Here is a 15,356-nt window from a genome sequence, read left to right on the forward strand (position 1 = left end):
CCAGTGTGAGGAGATATCCTAGTAAAGTTTATATAATTATTAAGCATGAAAATATTGCTATAAATATGGAGATGAGGCTAAAACATACATTATCAACCTTTTTCGTTAAGGTCGTATTTCTAACCCTCTTGATATGAAAATGATGAAACATAGTATTACAAAGTCACTTAACTTAGAATATTACAGCTTGCTGAAAATGTTAAGAAAAATTAAAATGCCAGCAATGTAATTTTGTTATCAACAAAGCCATGATAGATTTTATTACTGTTTTCATGTTTGTTTGTTTAAACAGCTGTCACCAAAAGAAACAGAAGAGCAGTGTGAGCTCCGAGCACTTTTACGCTGGTACCGACTTAGAGATGAAGTGCAAAATTCAGAACAAGAACTGCAAGTGCTGCGGTAAGCATGTCTAATTTCTCTGTTAAGTCTGCGGATTTAAGTTGATTTATAAAGAGATAAGATGAGTTCAGTCTATGTCTAAAAAAATCATGTTTTGTATTACAGTATAAAATATTTATGGAAACCCATTTAAACTTCTTCTTTCAGCTTTTCCCGTTTAGGGATCGCCACAGCGGATCACCTGTCTGCTCATGATTGGCAGTGGAGTTTTACAGTGTTGAGTTGCCAGCCTGGCACCCAACCTTCCACAGAAGGCACACGCATGCACACACTCATGCCTAGGGCCAATTTAGAGTGTCCAGTCCACCTACAGCATGTCTTTGGGATGTGGGAGGAAACCGGAGCACCCAGAGGAAACCCATGTGACCACAGGGAGGACATGCAGATTCCGCACAGAAGGCACCCTAGCCGAGGAATGAACCGGAGAACCTCTTGCTGTGAGGCAGCAACACTAACCACTGCGGCCACCTTGGGGGGAAGCCATTTAAACTAACCTTTATTATTTTATTACTCCACATAACTAATAAAGGAGGAATATTTAGGAGACATGGCTTGTTACAGCCAATAGTGGGTACTTGCAGATGCTTCTCTCTTACTTAACATTGGTGGAGCAAAAAGAAAAGAACTTAGGTCAAAGCTTAATGGAATTTCTCTTGTTTTTATGTGATGGACATGCCTCATAATTATGCCTGTGAAGACAGCTGTGTATCTTACAACATATTGTAGAATTCTGGTTTGACACTCTCCCGACTTATCGCATACTTTCTTCCCACTCCTATTTACTCTGTACAGCTCTAGAGGTATAGCTGTTTGGTTTGACTGCATAGCAAACATATGCATCGAGGCGCAATGCTTAAACTTTTTCATTTTTTTAGTGATACATATGGCATTTAGTTGATTTGCTGATACTTATTTTTTAGCTGCTAATTTTAACATTGGCCTGCCAACAATACTCAGTCCTCTATGACACCAGACTTTTCTGATTGTAAGATTTAGTGTTAGCTATATATAGTCAACTGGATGGAGGTGAAGTTTCCCACAATGTCCTTGTATTTTATTTGTCTTGTGAATGCACAAGCCAGTACATAGATTTGCTAAGGATAGCACTGCCCTCCTGATCATCCATGCTGATATGTGGCACATTTTTAATAGACACATTTTATTTGTCTTCAGTTCAAACTCTTCAGGTTAGTAAAAATGAAAAACATTCATGCAATACACAGACTTTAACTCTAACCATACAAAACAAGACAACAGTTTGATTTGCATATGAAATAACTAGAGTAAGATAATCTAACAAGGAAAACTAATGATATTTATTATTCTCGTTTACTGGACTATCCGCACCTACTCTATCAGATTTCACTTTAATTTGTTGCAAATAAATATTCTATTCATAGCAACATACCTTCTACCAACTTCCAAATCCCTGCTCTGAAAATGAAAAGCTGAACCTTTTTCCACTGAGGTTTTCAATATATCTTGAACTTTCAGCCTTCACACACTGTCTCTCTCCATCTCACTCCTGCCCCCTCCAAGCACAGTAACCACAGGTACCATTTCTTTACATACTTTTCCCTTTTCTCTTCCCCTTCATGTAAGACCTCTTTCTTCTTTTTGTAATTGTTTTTTTTAGTCAGTAATAGTATTGCCATGAATAAGGCCTTTTCATGCTATGCCATGCCATGCCCAGCTGCTGTCTTCAGGGACCCATAGAAAAGCACCAACAAAGGAAAGCCTACATTTCCCAGGCCACAGGTCTTCATTTAACACCCAGACATGACTTAAAAAGTCTTCTAAGTCTGAGCCGTCCCAACAAATGTGCTTCCGCATGCCTGTCTGGTGTATAATATACCGAAAGCACTTTCAGTGAAACTCAAAGGAAATCTTTTTTTGCAGGGGCGCACCCCTATGTGGAGGGACACTACCCACACACCTCAAACTTATATATGTACCGACTCCCATGTCACACACTGGTGGAGAAAAAGGAATTCTCAACTCAGCTTTTGGCAAAACATTTTCTCTGAAACAGCAGTTGCCAACACTGCCGTCAAGCTAGTGACAGGTTCCATTAATTGATACCAGTAAACTAGCTTGCAGTATCTTTAGACACTGTCTTGCCTCACTAATGTCAGTTTATGGGTGCTAGGCACAGTCTCCAACTATCCATTCGTAATTTCGCCAGATCCAGTTTTGTACTTCTGAGATTTCCTTCCATATCTTAATGCTTTCTTATCCTTATCTGACCATAGTAACATTTTAGGGTCCATTGTTTGCACTTGTATTATAGCCCTTCAAAACAACTTCCATTGAGGATTCTGATTGTCAGAGTTTCACAAGCAAGTTTTCTTAGTTGTGCCACCCTCCAGCATCCATGTGGATCTGCTACCCCTAGCCTTACCATTCCTTGGGCAGCCCCATGTGCTCCCAAGCTATCCTGTTTCTTCCCTTTCCCTAAAGAAAAGCCAAAACTGCATTCTTTATTCCTTGGAAAATGTTTGTCTTGAATTTATTGTGTTTGCCTAAAAACAGTACAGTTACACTTCTGTATTTACTCATTAAATATTATTTTCCATGTATTCTCTTCTGTCATATTCCATTTTTTATTAAGGCAATTATATTTGCGCCTCCCCTCTTCCCAAGATCATATCATTATGCTACTGGGCATGCCAAAGAGTGCCAGACTCACTATATGTTGTGTCTGGTATGTAGGCCAAAGTAGCCTATTTTAAGTTTACTTTAAAAAAATGCAGATATCAATAATATATTTATGAGTTAATACAGCAATTAATGAAAACCCATTTATTTTTTATATTTGTTTACCAGGGCAATGCACTGATCAATACTGACAAATTTCAGGCTCAGTCTTGGTGGGGCTTTCATTCTTTTGTGTGATATACAGCATATTAAAGCATTCAAAATGAAATGCTCTCATAAGTTTTTCCCAGAAACACGTGATCCCTTTGCATGTCAGAAGAACATGCTTCATTTCTTCTGCTCCACATCCAACTGCACAGCACATTCTGTTTTCTTACCTTTTTATTCTCATGTCTTCTTTTACAAGTAACTTGTTGACTGTCTCTACAGGAAAGCAGTCCATTCCAAAACAGCTTTATACCACTCCTTCCTTTTTAAAATATACTTTACTTTTCCTCTTTTCTGTCTTCAAAATTTTGCCAAGCATTTACATAGAAGTGTTCTTCTGTATTTCTGTTGTACCTCTTGCCTGGCTCTGTGGTGCAGAGAGATGAAGCCGTAACTGCAACCCAGGCAACTGGGGTTTGATTAGTAGCCTTGGCACTGGATGAGTCAGACAGAGAGGGAAGGGGAGTAAAGGTGCTCGGGGAGTACATAAGGAAGTCCTCTGACTGAGATTTGCAAAATCACTTACTTCCCATCCTTCAGGGAAGGTGGCAGGGCTGTTTGCTGCCAACATGTTTTGCAGAAGTGAAGAAGTGAAGGATGGTCAGTGTGATCAGCACAATGCATGTCTCACTTCAGCTCATTTTCTGAGCTTCAGTGAGAAGGGAGCTAGGGCTATAATAAAGAAAAGGAAATCCCTCAAACCGTCCTGATGGCTGATTGAATCATGGCTCCTTCTGATCAACCTTTGTCCTAGTAATGGGGAATAAATGGGCTAATTTGACTGGGAAGGGGCTGATAATTGACAGTGAGGACAAAGAGATAAAAAAAACTGTTATACTATTTGTTTCTACTGTCAGAGGTATAGTTTATTTTTAAGTCCATTAAAATTTTTCTTTTGCTGTTCCGCTATGCTGTTGTTCATTAGGCTTTCATTCTTTTGTTTATCCTATTACTTGTTTAAAATCATGTGCATTTTCATATTTTTACTAATACGGTTTCTTTTCAAAGCATATCTTTCTTATAATTAAAAAAACATATACAGTGATGCCAGATCTAGTTCTGAGTTGATTAAACCCAGCCCTCACTTTTTTGCTATTATAGGTCCCTCTTCTTTTTACTGATTTTATTCTGGAGTCATAGAGGAAAAGTAACTCCAGGATTTCTTTCTTTCTTTCTTTCAAAAAGGAAACATAAATCTTTGCTGTACCACAATTTCCTATGAATTTCCTTGTGCCATGTCTCTTTTTCGGTCCACATGTTGCTTTTTTCAGAACGTATGCTATTGATACCGATGTTCTTCGTGTTTCACTGTTGCAGTCATTACATTTGGGTAATCTGCTGGCAGGTTACCCTCAGTCGGCCTGAATAACAAAGTCTTGGGTCCTGCGTCAGTTGCTGTCTCCTCTTCCATGACAACAGGTCGTCAGGGGTATAAAACATGCAGCCGACACCATTTTAATCAGTCTTTCTTGCCGCGCGGTGACCGAAGCAGAAGCAGTTCGCAAGTGCCGGTCAGCCGACTCCTGAAATTTTCGTTTTCGAGTTTCAGAACCGAAGTCTTCAAACTAAAGCTAAGTACCCCATTGGGGAAACTTTCTTGCTCCTTACCGATGTCAGTAAAAGTTAATAATTGGATTACTTGTGGGAAGCAAATACCTCATAAGGATTTTCATTTGTACTGTATTCCTTGCCTAGGCCCTGATCACAATGTGCCTTGCTGTCGGTTTTGTGCTAAATTTAACCAACGCACTATTAAGCGTTGGTATATTTTTGCTTCTATATATTTTGGTTCAAGATTTAACTATCCTGAAATGTCGTTGCTTAGCAGTCCGTTTACCGGAGTTCACAAAAAATGCAAGGAAAAAGACAGAGACAGACTGTCATGGTCCAAAACCGACGACGAAGCTTCTCCTAAGCCAGTAGCCAGTTCGCAGGTACTCAGTGAGGCGCTTTCGCAACACCTGATGCCTGCTACTTTTGAGTCGCAGGCCTCTAATGAGACCCATTCAGAGTCCGGTATGCCGCGAGATTCTGCAAGTATTGAACCCGCGGATGTCTCTCCCTTGGATGGGTCCGGAGCTGCTGAGCAGGCACTGGCTTCTGATGGTGTTTTCAGGCCTCAACATTTGTATATTAAACCAACGCCATCATCAAAAACAAGGCCAAAATCAACTTCTGTGTCTAAAAAAACGATGCATGAGCCATGTGCTCAGGCCCCTATGCCTAAAAAACAAATGATTAAAATGGCTGAGGATTTAATTACCTTGATCAGGAGTTCCCAACCTCCCCCTGCTAAGAGGCCTAGGCAAGGCACTGATTATGAATCTTCAGATCAGGTTTCCATTTCTTCTGATTCCTCTTCTGATCAGGAATTTTCTGTTCCACCTTATGAGGACTCTGATGCAGAAGAATCCATCCCTTCTGCTTCTCCTCCTGAGGATTACTCTTTTGGAGAGACTTTGCATAGTTTAAGGGGACATTTTCACTCAGAGAGTCAGGACTTCTCAGAATCTAAAAAGAGACTTAGGAATTTTCTTCTTCTTCCTCAGCATAGGCCTTTGGCAATACCTCCTGTATTAGACATTGTTGATGATGTGTTCTCGGAATCAAGCATGGCTCCTGATTCCCTGCCTTCAGCTCCTAGTAAGCCAGACAGATATCACAGGGTTCCTGACTCCCACAAATTTCTTTTAAAAAATCCTGCTGCTGACCCTGAAACTATTTCTCAGGGTCCCAAGGCTTCTACAGCCAAAAATCCTACCCCTTCTAATAGAGATTCCAGGGCACTGGATAGATGCGGAAAGAAGGTTTATACGTCTGCAACCTTGGCAATCAGGGCTTTAAACTGCCAGTTTCATATGCTTAAATATCAACAGCATGTTATGGGCTTACTGAAACAGAAAATGATGTTGATTTCTGATTGTGTGGAAAATAAAGAGTTACAGGATTTATTGCATTCAGCAGAACAGGTTGGAAGGCATACTTTGCAATGTGGTTTTGATTCCTTGGAGGCCTCTTGTAGGGCCGCCGTAACTGGATCTGTGATAAAAAAGCATGCCTGGCTCAAGGAGCAAAATCTGCCTGATCATGTTAAAGCTAACTTGTTGGATGCCCCTTTACAGCAGGACAGTCTGTTTGGTAATAAGGCAGAAGAGGTTTTAAAGAAAATGGAAGACAAAGTTAAACCTATGCAAACTGTAAAAGATTTCTCGCAAGTGCAGCCACCCAGGTTCAGTAGACACTGGTCTACTAAGAACTGGTCCTTTCCTGTATCTAACAGAGCCGCTCAGGGCAAACCCAGATGCTCCAAAGGCTCCAGATTTCAATCACAAGGATCTTACAGGTCAAAGCAATAGGGTGCCTCCACCTCCAAATCAGGAGGTAACAAAGCACAACCATACAGTAAACAGTCTCAATGACTTTCCACTGCCATCTCCAAGCACTTATCTTTTGGCAGCCCCCTTGGGGGGAAAACTAGCACTTCATGCTCAAAATTGGCATTTAGTTGCCCAGGACACGTGGGTGTTAAACATAGTATCCCAGGGGTACAGATTTCATTTCCACACATTGCCAATTCCAAACGGATGGCCAGATCTGCCTTCAAACCATTGGGCAGAGGCCCAGAAACAAGTCATGTCCCTCATGGATATGGGAGCTATTCAACCATTGCCAGAAAAGGAAAAAGGGCAAGGATTTTATTCAAGACTTTTCCTGGTACCCAGAAAAGACAAAACATGGCGTCCAATTCTGGACTTATCAATTCTAAATACGTTCCTGGACATTCCAAAATTCAAAATGCTAACTTTACAATAGCTACTGCCTATGCTAGGCAGGAATGCCTGGTTGGTAACTCTAGACTTAAAAGAGGCATACCTGCATATCCCAATAAGGGAATCTTGCAGAAGATACCTCTGCTTCAAAGCAGGCTTTTTGCATTACCAATTCTCTGCACTGCCCTTTGGCTTATCTACTGTACCCAGGGTCTTTACAAAGTGCCTAGCACCAGTAATTGCATTTTGCAGACAAAGAAACATTCAAATTTATCCATAGCTGGATGATTGTCTCATTCAGGCAGAGGACACGGACACTCTTCTTCAACATCTGGCGTTTGGAAAAAGGCTTCTAGCATGCCTAGGGTACACCATAAATGAAAAGAAATCACAACTGGTACCCTCTCAAATAATTACATTCCTGGGTGCAAGCTTGAATACAACTGCTCAGATGGCTTACCTCATGCCAGACCAACAAATTCAGTTGACAACATACTTCAAACAAGTGGTAACAAAAACCCAGCCATCTGCAAGACAAATTCTGCAAGCTTTGGGGTTCATGGCATCCTGCATTCTAATTCCATATGCGAGACTGCATATGAGGAAACTTCAATGGTACCTAAAAAGCTTATGGAGTCAGCATTGTCACAGCCTGGAAACAATGATTCCTCTCATTCCCTGCCTGCAACAGGAGTTTCTTTGGTGGGCAGAGGCATGTCACCAAAACAAGGAACTTTCATTCATTCTACCCCCTGCCACCCAAACCCTAACTACAGACGCATCAGACTATGCTTGGGGGGGCCCATCTGGCAGGGAGATGCATTCAGGGCAAATGGAGCCCGAACCAAATGCATCTACATATCAACCAGAAAAAAATGTTAGCTGGACAGAATGCTCTGACAGCCTTCAAGGACTTCCTTCATCCAGGACAACTACTGATAAAGACGGACAACACCACAGTTATGTGGTACATAAACAAGTAGGGGGGTACCCACTCCTACCCCCTTTGCAGACTAGCCATGGCCTTGTGGAACACAGCCTTGACTTACCAAATACATCTTCAAGCTCAATTCCTGCCAGGAAAGCAAAATACTCTGGCAGACGACCTAAGCAGAAATCTTATGGACCCGCACGAATGGAAACTGGCTCCACAAATCTTCAGCATGTTAACACAAAAATGGGGGAGCCCAGACATAGATCTATTTGCCTCTCCCCAAAACTATCATTTGGACAAATTCTGCATGAGAACTCATCACAAAAAAGCATGGAAAGTGGATGCTTTATTCTTCAGCTAGAAACACCTATCAGTCTATGCCTTTCCCCCTCTGCCTCTACTCTCCAAGGTCTTACTAAAAGTCAGACAGGAAAAATCAAAAATGATTCTAATTGCTCCGGACTGGCCTCACCAACACTGGTACCCGTTTCTAAGGAATATGTCACACCTTCCTATGTGGTACTTGCCTCAAACACCTCACCTATTGTCTCAGCAGAACTATGAAATTCTGCACACTCAGCTCCAGACTCTGAATCTTGCAGCATGGCTAATCAACTAATTTCACCAACCACATCTCTCAGTAAACCTGTGATGGATGTCATTTTGGAGGCCAGAAGGCCTAGTACTCGAAAATCTTATGCTGATAAATGGAAGAGATTCTGTGCTTAGAACCAAGCACAAGGAATAGACACAGCAAAGCCCAATATTCCTCAGATTTTGCAATACTTAACTGAGATGCTTCAAAAGGGCCTATCTTTTTTTCAATAAATATCCATGCCTCTGCCATCTCGGCTCATTACAATGCAGAGCCTCCCCTCTTTTCTCATCCCCTGCTAAAACAGTACCTCAGAGGGGCCAAAAATGTAAGGCCACCCAGGAGAGCGCCAACTCCTGCATGGGACCTCAAGTTTGTGCTGGAAAAACTCACCCTACCTCCTTTTGAACCAGCAGCTACTGCGGATATAAAATTTATTTCTTGGAAGACAGCCTTTCTTTTGTCAGTCACTTCAGCTAGAACTGTTTCAGAACTACAGGCTCTCATGGCAGTGGAGCCTTTCATTATATTTTACCCGGACATGGTGGCCCTCAGGACCAATCCTTCTTTTATGCCTAAGGTGGTATCCAGTGTGGCTCTTAACCAGACCATACACCTGCCAACTTTTTTTCTAAATCCGCAGAACAAGGGGGAGCGGATTCTGCATTCATTGGATGTACGCAGACAACTAAGATTCTACTTAAACAGGACAAAATCTCTAAGAAAGTCTGAGCAACTACTGGTGGCATTTGCTGCAGGATCAGAAGGGAAGGCTATATCAAAGCAGACTATTTCTAAATGGATAAGCCATTGCATTCGTGTCTGCTACTTGCACCATGGTAAACCTGTGCCCAAGGGGATCAGATCCCATTCCACCAGGGCTGCCTCTACTTCAGCAGCTTTTCTCAGAGGGGTCCCTACCAGAGACATTCTAGAAGCTGCTACTTGGAGCTCAGTTCATATGTTCACAAAGCATTACCATTTACCTCTCTTTTCTAAATCCAGGGCAGGCTTTGCCACTGCAGTCCTGCACGGCCTTATAGCTGCTCCTAATGCTGTTTAGTTCCATCCTCCCATCCATAGCTTTGGGATTCTACCCAAATTTAATGACTGCAGCAGTGAAACACGAAGAACATATTACTGTTGTGTACACTTACCATAAATGTAGATGTTCGAGTGTATTCACTGTTGCAGTCCGGGTTACCCACCCACCAGCCCCCTTTCTATGCCTTTTCTTTCCTTTACTATGCTCAAAAGCCTTTGTAGTGAATTTACTTTTAGTTGAAGGCAAATTTTATGTGTTCTAAAGTGCATTTATATATTTATAGTTTTTTTATATATATATGTATATATATATATATATATATATATTTTTTTTTTTTTTTTTTTTGCTTCTCATTTGGGGGGCACCTGACATCTGGGGCAAGAAAAACTGATTAAAATGGCATTGGCTGCATGTTTTATACCCCTGATTACCTGACGTCATGGAAGAGGAGACAGCAACCGACGCAGGACCCAAGACTTTGGTATTCAGGCTGACTGAGGGCAACCTGCCAGCAGATTACCCAAATGTAATGACTGCAACAGTGAATGCACTCAGACATCTACATTTATGGTAAGTGTACACAACTGTACTTTATCCTGCTTCAGAAAAGTATACTCCTCATGTCTTCACTATATCTTGTATTCCCTTGCATTTGTCTTGATTTGACTTCATACCTACTTGATCTAATTGTATTTTTATATTTTTAATTAACTTTTTAATCCAAATTTTTACTTTATGTTATCAGAAATCATCAGCATAACTTTATCCACACTTTAACTTGCCATGTAGCCACTGACTACTTTTTATAAATGTATTAGTCACTGATATAAATATGACCCCACTCCTGGGATATCTCTGCTGCACCCCCTTCATTTCTCAATTTATATTTTTTCTCCAAATAACCCATTTACTTGAACCTCAAACTATCATCTCTTACAGGCTTTTTCCACAAATTTTGCTACTTTGCCTCCTGTTCCATAACTTCTCATAATGTTCCATGCCTGTTTATGGCATAGACTGGTAAAACCTTTTGCCACTCCATATCATCACTTTTACCTTCTTTTTGTTCCTTTGTTATAAAGCCATCATTTTCTTCAGTATAATCATAATCTTTTCACTTCTTTATATTTCAGTCCATAAATACTAGAACCCAGTGTTTCTACCATTATTGTATTAATTCTTTTCTGCATGATTTTCTAATCTACTTAAGAAAATATAGTCAGCCTCCAATATTTTCTCTTTTCCTTTTCATCCTTTTTCCAACTAAATCTGATCATACATAAACATAGACCTCCTTCTTCCTCTTTCATCTCATTTCTCACCAATTCATTTAACATTTTTAGGAAGCATTTATTTTCTCCTTCTTCCATTTATTTTAAAGTTAATACTATTTGATCCATACCTGAAGAGCCATTCTTATTAAAATGTTAAATATTTCTGCTTCTTCTAACATAACTTTGTTTTATATTTCTTCTCTTCTTTCATCCATTTCTCTTTTCACATCCCATTTTAAAACCTCTTCTTTTTCACTAGAGTACATTTCTCTTACATACCTCTTATCACTTCCTGGTTCTACTTAATCTTTTTAGTTTTTTTCTATCCTCCATTTTATTCATTATAACTTCATCATATCTTACCTTTTTGTGTGATAAAGGTGACTTTTTCCTTTTAGAAAACTATATTTGTTTTAGTATTTCTTTCACTTTTTTTTATTTTTCATACAACTTCCTTTATTTTTGTACATTTGTATACTCTCCTTCCTACCAGTGAATGATACCAGTTAAATATCAAATTTCTTTGCCATTATACTATCACTTTCAGTCATTATACCATACTTATATTTTGTGTATAACTTATCCAGTATTCTGTCGTTTGCAGTAGTTATCATGTCAGAATGATCTTGCTTTATGTTCTTTACTGCTTCCTTCATTTATTTGTACTTTAGTCTGTTAACCTTTTGATTACTTTCCTTTATATCCAGATTTTCACCAAAGGTTGCCCACATTGCCATGTGATCAGAAAACCGTGCTATTTTCTTTCCTCACACCACTTTTCTAAATAGTTCCCAATATAAAAAGTAATCAGTGTCTGTTTTTAATCTTCTTCTCACATCCATAAAGATGCCATGATTTGGTTGAGAGGCTGTTGAAATGAATATCAGTTAGTTTTGTTGGGATTTAGGATCTTGATCTGTAACTTATTGGGCAAGGCAGGACATAATGATATAGAACCATGTGCACCGTGCATAGGGGTAATGCCATTTATTTATGAAGATATTGAAGAGTAAGGGTCCTAATGTGGAAGCTGGTGGAAAATCTCCTGCTGCGGTGGTTATAGAGTTGATAATATTTCAAGCCAGCATAGATATTGTGTATATTTACTGAGATAGAACCTTATATTGGCTCTCAAACCATCACTGAGGTATAGTTCATTAATTTGTGCTAATGATATGGGATATAAAACTGTGTCAAATGGTTCTGCGGGATCTAGAAGTGTTAAATCAGCTATATCTTCCTGATTCCATTTGTCATATACAGATTTCATAAATATTAGGAATGTTGTTTTTGTACTATATTGCACTCTAAAACCAGGGTAAGCTCATAAATATAGACTGTTGTTGTTGTAGGTACTTGCAAGGTGTGTGCATCTTTCTAGTATTTTCAAGAGTGAGGATAAGGTGGCTATTGATCTGTAGTTAGCTAGTTTAAGGATAGATAGGATGAACACCACAAAGCACAGTCCACTATCCAACGAGTGAGCAACCTTCGTTTATTAATAACATACAGAACCAAGACTAAGCGCTTTCGCCAGCAATCTGGCTTCTTCAGAGTCGTTTTTAAAACATTTCCTTTTAGTTTATATTACATAAAATTTAATCTCATTGGTTGAAACTAATGCCACCCATCAAAAATTCTACATACTTAATTGATTTAAAACAACATATACATCATTACGTATACATATTTATTAATGTTAAACCTCTTCAATTCTCCCCTATTTTTTATATAAAAATATATATATACATTTCTTACATAATTAATTAACTATATATACATTTAAACAAAAATATATATATTGTTTTTTAAAAAATATATATGTTACATATCAATCAACATTAACATATTATAATGTTATTTGTTCAAATCCTAAAATTCATAAAAAACTTATAAAATGTTAATAAGATTAGATGCTTGTAGGTTTCCAGGCCTGAATGACTATATTTCACTTAAACCAATGTTGAAGCTTAGGTCCCAGCAAATTTAATGTAATGTGTTAGGAATACAACATTTTATAAGTTTTTTATAAATTTTAGGATTTGAACAAATAACATTATAATATGTTAATGTTGATGAATTGATACGTAACATATATATTTTTTAAAAAACAATATATATATTTTTGTTTAAATGTATATATAGTTAATTAATTATGTAAGAAATGTATATATATTTTTTTATATAAAAATAGGAGAGAATTGAAGAGGTTTAACATTAATAAATATGTATATGTAGTGATGTATATGTTGTTTTAAATCAATTAAGTATGTAGAATTTTTGATGGGTGGCATTAGTTTCAACCAATGAGATTAAATTTTATGTAATATAAACTAAAAGGAAATGTTTTAAAAACGACTCTGAAGAAGCCAGATTGCTGGCGAAAGCGCTTAGTCTTGGTTCTGTATGTTATTAATAAACGAAGGTTGCTCACTCGTTGGATAGTGGACTGTGCTTTGTGGTGTTCATCCTATTTTTCATGACATCGGCCCTTGTGGGTGTAATTTTGTGTTTCGTTTAGTTTAAGGATAGTATCATGTCTGTGTAAGAGGACGATATAAGATTGTTTCCAGAGTTTATGTAAGGCAGACTGTCAGTCTGAATGATTTACATACCTACACACATGCAAATATTTCAAGCACGGGTATTAATGCCCTTCTAGCCTGCCAATATACCAAAACAGTCGTTCCCATATTAAGTGTCAAGGCTGTTCTTAAATCTATCTAAACTAGTGCTTGCTTTCATGTAATTTGGTAGCCTGTTCCATGCATCAGTTGCTTTCTCAGAGAACCAATGAGCTCACTTCTGATTCCTGTAGAATCTTTCACATAGGTTGTCTGAGGATTCTCTACTACTTTTTTCTAAGCCCAAACATTCCCAGAGATAGTTGTCTCTAAATGCCCTGTATACCCAAAATAGGTCTCCTCTTAAATATCTGTAAGAGACAGTACAAGTTCAGATATTTTAGTCTTTCATAATAACTTAAATTTACACATCCACAGGTGCCCTTGGTATATTTTCACTGTACTCTTTTCCAGTTTCGTCATGCTTGTTTTCTTATAAGGTTTCCACATTTTTATTCCATACTTGGGTTTGGATCTAATGTAATAACAAACAATGACTTCATCATTTCTGATTTCCTACACTTTATAAATCTTTTTATACAACCTATAGTTCTATAAATGTCATTAACCAATTGGTTGATATGATTAGGAAAAACTCAAAGCTGGATCTACCCACATACCCAGATCCTTAAATGAATCTACCATTTCAATCACTGTGTGCTGTATTAAATATTCACTTTTCAATTTATGTCCCCCAAATCTCATACACTTAGTTTTTGATGTATTTATCAGTATATTATTCTCCTGTGCCCAAATGGTCATTTTAGTCAAGTACTTTTGCAGACATGCCCTATCGGCAGCACATGTAATACGTTTACCCAATTTCAAGTCATTTGTGTACAGACTATAGAACACCGCAGATGAAAAATATGGATCTGAAAGATACAATCTAAACAAGTATGGGCCTATGACAGAGTCCTGCGGGACACCCTGACTGTAACCAAGGATTTCACCTGTCCATTTGCTGTATGATTCTTGCCATGTCTTATTTGTAAGCCATGCAGCTATCTGTTTTATCAAGAGTAAATCAATACCTAGTTGTTTTAATTTATTGTTCTGTGTTTTGTGTTACTATCATTTATAGAGGGGAGCTGTGGAAGGTGAATAAGTTAAACAAGTAGTTGCCTCCCTAGTAGCCTTAGTACTTTAATGTAACAGTGCAGAATAGTTTATTTATTTATTTAAAGATAGCCAGTGCTCTTTTTCTTAGTGCTAAAAGTTAATGTTTAATGAAAGCTGTTTTTCACATCTGGGAGGGTGGATAGAAATAAGATAAGAAAAGAACAGATACCAATCAGTGGAAATGGGAACACATGCTCAAACATGCATTTTAGCATGGGTAACCTTAATTTTAGTATATGTAATGCTTGTGATTGCAGGCACCAGTTAGGAGCAACTGCTCCTTTACAGAGTTTTACCACGGTTAATGTACTTCAGAAAATGGGGAATCTCACAGAACAATAAGTGACACAATTGCAAAGTGCTAAAGGGAAAACAAGGGTATTTGGATGATATGCATTAGTTTAGAAAGGGTATTATTGAACAACTAGTTTTAGATAACAGCTCCAGATCACAAACACTTAGTGCAATGACTTTGACAACAGAAGGCAGAAAAGGTTGTCACCAAACTTAGGGAACTTGTGGTAAGAAAAAATTACTAGACATCCTATAGAGGTATTAGAGAGTGTTCAGAAATTATAGGAAAGATTGTATAAATCAGCATGTGGATCTTAATAAAAGGCACACATGGAAATATCTATGTAAGACTTAATTATGCCAAGGTTAGAGGAAGATGAATATTAACAATTAATAGCTAAGATAAGAAGAGATGAGATAAAAATGGTGATGTA

General features: G+C 38.3%; 1 protein-coding gene across 5 annotated transcripts in view; it reads left to right on the plus strand.

Moving 5' to 3' along the window:
- LOC122791373 (aminopeptidase O (putative)) overlaps positions 1–15,356 on the plus strand; it is a 2,634,672-nt gene that overhangs the window by 1,048,738 nt on the left and 1,570,578 nt on the right. For all 5 annotated transcript variants that reach the window (XM_044059091.1, XM_044059088.1, XM_044059087.1 and 2 more), the window contains one exon: positions 293–399. In XM_044059091.1, coding sequence (XP_043915026.1) covers positions 293–399 — 107 coding nt within the window. The remainder of the gene's footprint in view (positions 1–292; positions 400–15,356) is intronic.

Source organism: Protopterus annectens, chromosome 17.part0 (genome assembly GCF_019279795.1).
Source record: "Protopterus annectens isolate FY-2018-M chromosome 17.part0, PAN1.0, whole genome shotgun sequence".
Lineage (NCBI taxonomy): Eukaryota > Metazoa > Chordata > Ceratodontiformes > Protopteridae > Protopterus > Protopterus annectens.